Source organism: Corvus hawaiiensis, chromosome 1 (assembly GCF_020740725.1).
Source record: "Corvus hawaiiensis isolate bCorHaw1 chromosome 1, bCorHaw1.pri.cur, whole genome shotgun sequence".
NCBI classification, from domain to species: domain Eukaryota; kingdom Metazoa; phylum Chordata; class Aves; order Passeriformes; family Corvidae; genus Corvus; species Corvus hawaiiensis.
Genome location: NC_063213.1, coordinates 92,201,124 through 92,208,789, shown reverse-complemented (window position 1 = coordinate 92,208,789; position 7,666 = coordinate 92,201,124). Strand labels below are relative to the sequence as shown.

Genomic DNA, 7,666 nt, shown 5'->3' with positions numbered 1-7,666 from the left:
GCAGTCCCAGTTTCTCCAAGTAGGATCCAGTAGGATCACAGTGCAGTTGTCCCTAGTATAGTCCCAGTCCCTCCCATATGATCCCAGTTCCTTCCAGCACGGTCCCAGTCATGCCAGTTGCCCCCAGTTCAGACCCAGTCGCTCACACTTGCTCCCAGTTATCCCCAGTGTGGCCCCATTTCTCCCCACCATGGTCCCAATTGTTCCCAGTGTGGTTCCAGTCGTTCCCAGTATGGTTGACAGACGCTCCCAGTATATCCCAGCTGCCCTCAGCATGCTCCTAGTCATTCCCAGTCACTCCCAGTGGCACCAGTAAGGTTCCAGTTATCCCAGTACAAACCAGTCAGTGCCAGTGGTGCCACTGCTGGCATCCCCCAGCCCTCTCTGCGTTCCCCCTCCCGGTTCTCCAGGCTCTCGAGAGGAGCCCCAAGGGCTGCAAGTCCCCACGCAGGGTCCCCAGCAAGGCCCAGTTTGGATCTGCAGCCCCCAGTGTTCCCAGTTTCCCTCTCCTTTTCCCCGGGCCGGGTTCCCCCGCCCCCAGCGGGTGGGAGCAGCCGAGAGCCCCGCGCTGCCCATCCCGACCTGTCCCGGCTCCATCCCCGCTGCTCCCGCGGGCTGCGAGGGGCTCGGGAACGGGGCAGGAGGACGAGGAGGAGGAGGAGGAGGGAGGGAGGAGGGGAGATGGGATTGGGACGGGGCGGCAGGAGGAAGAGGAGCAGGAGGAGGGAGGAAGAGGCGGAGCGGCAGCGGGAAGCTGGAAGAGAGGAGGAGAGGCGGAATCACGCGGCTCCAGCGCTCGCTGAACTCGCAGCCCCCCGGGACCATCGCCCCCCATCCCGCAGGTGCCGCTCGGGGGGACATCGGGGGTCCCCGGGAGGTGTTTTTGGGGGTTGCGGTGGCGGTGGCGGCAGAGCCCCGGCGGGGGCGGGGGGATGCGGGTCCCCCCGCGGTGGGGGTTGGGCTTCCCGGGCCGGGCCCTCCGAGCTCTGCCGGGGCCCCGTGGGGAGCGCGCGGGGCCGGCGGGGGCGGGGGGACACCGGTTTTGGGGAGCCCCGGGAGCCCCGGCTTCCGTAAGCGGGACCCCAGAGAGAGGAGAGCCCCAGGAGCCCAAAGCGGGGAGCCCGAGAGGGGGGAGCCCTGGGATTGGCGGGACCCCGGCGGGGGGGTCTGGGGGCTGCAGGGGCGGCATGGCCGGGAAAGGGGCTCCGGGGTCCCGGGGCCCGGAGGTGGCTGCTCCCAGTAGGAGCCCAGTCAGTCCCAGTATGATCGTGGTCACTTCCCCTCCCTCCCTGCATGATCCCTGTTGCTCCCAGTAGGAGCCCAGTCACTCCCAGTCATTCCCTACTGTGATACCATTTTCCCCCAGCACACTCCCAGTTGCTCCCAGTTCCTCCTCCAGCTTCTGTCCAGTGTGTTCCCAGTTCTCCCAGTTGCCCCTAGCATAGTCCTATTCATTCCCAGTATGAAGGCAGTCTTTCTCAGCAAGGCCCCAGTCAGTTCCACTTGCCCCCATGTTGCCTCAAGCTTGGTCCCAGTTCCCCCCAGCACATTCCCAGTTGCTCCCAGTTTGTTCCCAGTCCCCACCCAAATGGTCTCAGGCACTCCCAGTATATCCCAGTTATTCTGAACATTCTTGTAGTCATTCCCAGGCACTCCCAGTTACCTCAGCATGGTTCAGTTGCCCCCAGTATCATCCCAGTCACTCCCAGGACATCCCAGTTGTCACCAGCATGCCCCCGGTCGCGTTTCTGTTGTCTGGTGTCGTGTCACGAGCTTCCCCAAAGCGCCTCCAAGAAAGCCTCTCGGTGCAGCCGGCACATTGCACACAGCCACGGATCGCCAGCGAAACAGTCCGGGGATGAAGGAGCAAGAAGAGTTTTCGCAGAAGGGTTTGCAGGAGAGCTTTAATGCATCCGCACTCGTGCAAGGTCTCAGAGAAGTCCCGGGGCAGAGCAATGGGGGGCCCAGGGTAAAGGAACTCATCGGGAAACTCTGAGGGGGTATCAGGTAACCAGGGCTGTGGCGGCCAAGGGAGCCAAGGAGGGGAGCAGAACTGGGGTACCTGAACAGAACAGAACAAAGCATTCTGGGGAAGTTTTTCAGTCCCCATGAGCTGGAAAGGGACCGAGGACTTATCCCACCATAGGACTCCTTTGGTTCCTTGTCCAGCAGGCCCACCGGCCTCCACACACCCTGCCATTCCCAGTTGCTCCCAGTTCCTCCCAGTGTGTGCACAGGTGGCTCCCAGCATGGGCCTGGCAGCTCCCAGTAACCCCCAGCCAGGGTCCAATCACACCCACTATAAACCCAGTGTGATTGTAGCCACTCCCAGTATGACCCCAGTCACTCCCAGTATGGTGCCAGTGGCCCCCAGTGTGATCCCAGTCACTCCCTGTCAATGCCAGTGTGACCCCAAGAGCCTCCAGTATGATCCCTGTGACTCCCTGTCTCTCCCAGTATGATCCCAGTCACTCCCAGTATGCTCCCAGTCACTCCCACCTCCTCCCAGTTGCTTTCAGTGTGATTCCAGTTGCTCACAGCCACTCCCAGTCAATGCCAGTATGATTCCAGTCACCCTCAGTGTGATCCCAGTCTCACCCACCATGGATCCAGCTGCTCCCACTGTGGTCCCAGTATGAACTCAGTTGCCTCCAGAGGAGTTCCAGTTGTTCCCAGTTCCTCCCCGTATGAACCCATTTGCCCCAAGGTAGTCCCAGTCCCTCTCAGCATGGTCCCAGTCATCCCAGTTGCCCCCAGTGTAGATCCAGTCACTCCCAGTTGCCCCCCAGCATGGGCCCAGCTGTTCCCATTGTGGTTCCAGTCACTCCAGTATGGTTACAGCCACTCCCAGTATATCCCAGTTGCCCTCAGCATGCTCCTAGTCATTCCCAGTCACTTCCAGTGTCCCCAGTAAGGTTCTAGTTACCTCAGAATGATCCCAGTCTTTCCCAGTTTCTCCCACTTACCTCCAGAGCAATCCCAGTTTCTGTCAGTGTCCCAAAGTGTGGTCCCAGCTGCTCCCAGTATGATCTCAGTGGCCCCAGTTGTGGTCTCAGTCCCCTCAGCATGGTTCCAGTACCTTCCAGTTGTTCTCAGTTGCTCCCAATGTGTCCCCATTTTCCTCCCAACATGGGCCCAGTAGCTCCCAGTAGCTCCCAGTCAGGTTCCATTCACACCCACTGTAATCCCGTTTGGCTCCCAGGATGATCCAATAGGACCTGGAGTCATTCCCAGTATGGTTCCAGTCATTTCCAGGATGATCCCAGTCACTCCCAGTATGATCTCAGTCACTCCCAGATACTCCCAGTATTATTCCAGTCATGCCCAGAGTGACTCCCTGTTACTCCCAGTCTGGGCCCAGTTGCTCCAAGTCTCTTCCAGTATGGTTCCAGTCACGGCTAGCACCTTTCCAGTCAGTCCCAGTCTGATTCCAGTAGGATCCCAGGCACTCTCAGATACTGCCAGTACTATTTCAGTCACTCCCAGTATGATCCCAGTCAGTTCCAGTAGGATGCCAGTATGACCCCAGCATGGGCACAGCTGCTCCCATTATCATCCAGTGTGGTTCCAGTTGCTCCCATTTACCCCCACTGTGGTTTCAATCTCTCCCAGTGCATCCCAGTTGCTCCCAGCATGTTCCCAGTCACTCCCACTTGCCCTGAGCTGCTTCCAGTGCGATCCCAGTGTCTCACAGCCACTCCCAGTCACCCTCAGTGCAGTCCCAGTTTCTCCAAGTAGGGTCCAGTATGATCCCAGTCTCCCTTTGCATGTGATCCCATTTGGATGCCAGTTGCCCCCAGCATGGTTCCAGTTGCTCTCTGTTCCTTCCAGTGTGATCCCAGTAGAACATGATTCAGTATAGTCCCAGTCACACCCCATATGACCCCAGTCCTTCCCAGCATGGTCCCAGTCATGCCCTGTTGCCCTCAGTGTAGCCCCATTTCTCCCCACCATGGTCCCAATTGTTCCCATTGTGGTTCCAGTCATTCCCAGTATGGTTGACAGATGCTCCCAGTATATCCCAGCTGCCCTCAGCATGCTCCTAGTCATTCCCAGTCACTCCCAGTGGCCCCAGTAAGGTTCCAGTTATCCCAGTACAAACCAGTCAGTGCCAGTGGTGCCACTGCTGGCATCCCCCAGCCCTCTCTGCATTCCCCCTCCCGGCTCTCCAGGCTCTCGAGAGGAGCCCCAAGGGCTGCAAGTCCGCAGCCAGGGTCCCCAGCAAGGCCCAGTTTGGATCTGCAGCCCCCAGTGTTCCCAGTTTCCCTCTCCTTTTCCCCGGGCCGGGTTCCCCCGCCCCCAGCGGGTGGGAGCAGCCGAGAGCCCCGCGCTGCCCATCCCGACCTGTCCCGGCTCCATCCCCGCTGCTCCCACGGGCTGCGAGGGGCTCGGGAACGGGGCAGGAGGACGAGTAGGAGGGATGGGAGAGGATCCTCAACAGCCTGGAGAGGGGCAGGGGGGACTCCTTGGAGCCAATCACCCCCAGCATTCCTAAGTGGGGAGATGGAAGAGGGGGGAGCTTTTTGGATTCCTGGGACTCCCAGCAGCCTGGGGAGGGCGGGGGCCAAGTAGAGAGGGGGACCCCCAATACAAGCGTGACCCCCAGCAGCTGGGACAGGGGGGAACCCCGAACACCAAGGAGGAGGGACCAGAGACAGGGAACTCCTGGGAGGCTTTTCCTGAGCAGGTTTTTATGGACACACAATGCCTGGTGGCTTCTAGAGATGGACTTGGGCAGAGGGACCTTCCAACTAAACGTGCTCATCCCTTGTTTTGCCCCAGACCAGGATTTCCCATTCCCAAACCTTGGCCAGATATAGGAGGAGGCTGCGAGGAAGAGGAAGATGCCCCGGGACACCCAGGCAGGTGAGGAGGAAGTCAGTGCCCCTTTTCCCTCTCTCCTGCTCCATCTCCCAGCCCAGCATCGCCCCCGGCTGCAGGACAACCCCACTGCCGACGCCGTCCTGCCAGGGACGGACTGGGGGGATCTCCTTGCCCTTCCCTGTGGCACGGAGGCAAATCCCATCCTCTCCTTGTCCTTCCTCCCCAGACAAGGAGCTGAGGACGGAGCCCAGGGAGGACAAATCCCCGCAGCAGAACCTGGTGGAAGAGGCCATTTTGAGCGGCTCCACGGCGCAGGACTCCAACGGGGAGGAAAAAGCGCGGAGACCCCGCAGGAGGAGGGGCGGCAAACGCAGCCCAGGGTGCTCTGAGGAGGACAGACCAACCCTGTGCCGGGAAGGTGGCCAGAGATCGAGCCAGAGCTCAGACCTGGTGGTCCATGAGCGGCTTCACACTGGGGAGAAGCCCCACAAGTGTGGGGAATGTCGGAAGAGCTTCAGCACGAGCTCCAGCCTGATCCGCCACCAGAGGATCCACACTGGGGAACGGCCCTATGAGTGTGGGGTGTGTGGGAAGAGCTTCAGAGACATCTCCACCCTGCTCCGCCACCAGAAGATCCACAGTGGGCAACGGCCCTATGAGTGTGGGGAGTGTGGGAAGAGCTTCAGAGACATCTACACCCTGCTCCGCCACCAGAAGATCCACAGTGGGCAACGGCCCTATGAGTGTGGGGAATGTGGGAAGAGCTTCAGAGACATCTCCACCCTGTTCTGCCACCAGAGGATCCACACTGGGGAACAGCCCTATGAGTGTGGGGAGTGTGGGAAGAGCTTCAGCCAGAGCTCCACCCTGCTCCGCCACCAGAGGATCCACACGGGAGAGAGACCCTACGAGTGTTCCGAGTGTGGGAAGAGGTTTCCAGAGACCTCCGATCTCCTCAGGCACCAGCGGATTCACACAGAGGAGAGGCCCTTCCGCTGCCCCGACTGCAGGAAGGGCTTCAGGGACAACTCCACCCTTGTCACCCACCGGCGAATCCACACCGGGGAGAGGCCCTACGAGTGTCCCCAGTGTGGGAAGAGCTTCTCCAGCAGCTCTCACTTGACCCGACACCAACGGAGGCACCGGTAAGGGAAGCCCTGCAAGTGCCCCGAGTGCAGGAAGAGCTTCATCCTTTACTCCAACTTCATCCCCCAGTGGGGGACCCATGTTTGGCAGAGCCCTGGTGACCCACATTCGCCATGATCCAGTTTGGGAAGAGCCCTGGCTGGTGCTCTCCACGTCCTCCTGGATCCCCGTAGGCACCTGAGTGAGCGCAGAGGCTGGAACATCCATCGGGACTCTGACTGAAATCGGAAATTCATTGGGAAGAGCTGATTTGTTGAGTTTATGGCCCAAAAATTCTCACCTGCTCTGTCCAGTTGTTTCTTCTGGTGGCATCCAGCAATCCTGGATGATCTTGGAGGTCTTTTTCAACCTAAATAGTTTCCTCCTTCATCCTGTCAAAACAACCAAAATTAGGGTAGAAATAAAGGAATTCAACAAAGGTATCTAAAGCAGCACCATTTTACTGGGATTTGGGGGTGAATTTGGGGTTGGTTCAGGGGAATATTCGGGAGGATTTGGGTGCTGTGAGGCCATGGGACGGGCAGACGGGGCGACGATCTCGTAGTTGTGCTGGCAGAACGTGTCCACCTGAGCCTGTCTGTTCTCCAGGGCTTGCGGGTGTCTGTCCCAGTCCCTGGCCTGGGTCTCTCCGTTTGGGGTGTGCCCCCCAAAGTGCCCAAATCACTGCTGAAGTGCCTGAGCTGCTCCTGGCTGGGGATGTTCCTGTCCACCAAGCTCTCCTGGTCAGTGCCATGGGGGGCTGGGAGGGGATTGAGGGGCTCGTGAGGGGTTTGGGAGGGGCTTCTGTCACTCTTGATGGGCATTTGTGGTGCTTGGAGGGGGCTTTTGGGGAGGTCGTTGAGGGAGTTTTGGGGATCTTGGCTGGGCTGTGTGTCTTGGAGAGAATTTGGGTGGTTCTTGGGGTCATTTATGTTGCAGGGAATGGTTGGGGGGGTTCCTGGCACAGAGCTGTGGGGTGGTTGGAGGAGTCTGGGAGTGGCTGTGGGGCTGGGAGGGGGTTTTGGGGTGCTTGTGATCCCCCAGAGCCCCAAAACTGCCACCAGACCCTGCCCCCCAAGATGCTGCTGGGGTTTTGGGGGCTCCATGTTGGGGTTCATCCTCCTGGCACTGTGGGAGAAGGTGAGGGGTGTCCCCAGGGGCCGTGCGTGTCCCCCCCATAGCGTGTGTGTCCCCCCATCCCGGTGTCACCCCCTTTTCCCTCCCCACAGGGCTCCTGCCCCAGCCCCTGCTGCCCCGGGAGGGAATTTGGGGAGGGGGCAGAGGGGGTGCACAGCCCCCACTGGGGGATGACCCCGGCCCAGCGCCCTTCGGTCAGCACCGAGCTGGGCTTGGGGCTGCAGGAGGAAGAGGTCGATGGGAAGCAGATCCTGCAGGGGGGACAGGGCTTGGGCTCAGGGCAAGGTCCTGCCCTGCACACCTGGCTCAGGTGTGAGCCTGCCTCGGGAAGGGAGCGGGACATTCCCATCCCCACGGATCAGGGCTGGGAGCAGTGCTGGGAGCACGGACATGGAAATACTGGGAGCGACTGGGACCACACTGGGGGGTGAATTATCCCCCCAGCACCTTTCCAGGCCGCCCTGCGACCTGAGAAATGCTCGCTGGGCCTCGGCCTTGGCCAAGAGCCCCCAGGCTCAGCTGCTCTGAGCTGAGGCGCTGCTGGCTCCCGCAGCCCGCCCGGGGCCGCCCTGCCCGTGCT

At 60.4% G+C, this 7,666-nt stretch overlaps 1 protein-coding gene across 1 annotated transcript; it reads left to right on the top strand.

Annotated features, from left to right (window-relative positions):
• The first annotated feature begins 1,744 nt into the window (after positions 1–1,744).
• On the top strand, positions 1,745–6,393 carry LOC125330320 (zinc finger protein 239-like). Its single transcript, XM_048313343.1, has 3 exons — positions 1,745–1,928; positions 4,783–4,866; positions 5,051–6,393. Exons 2-3 carry the CDS (start codon positions 4,845–4,847, stop codon positions 5,971–5,973), a joined length of 945 nt encoding a protein of 314 aa, XP_048169300.1. The 5' UTR covers positions 1,745–1,928; positions 4,783–4,844; the 3' UTR covers positions 5,974–6,393.
• Positions 6,394–7,666: the final 1,273 nt, after the last annotated feature.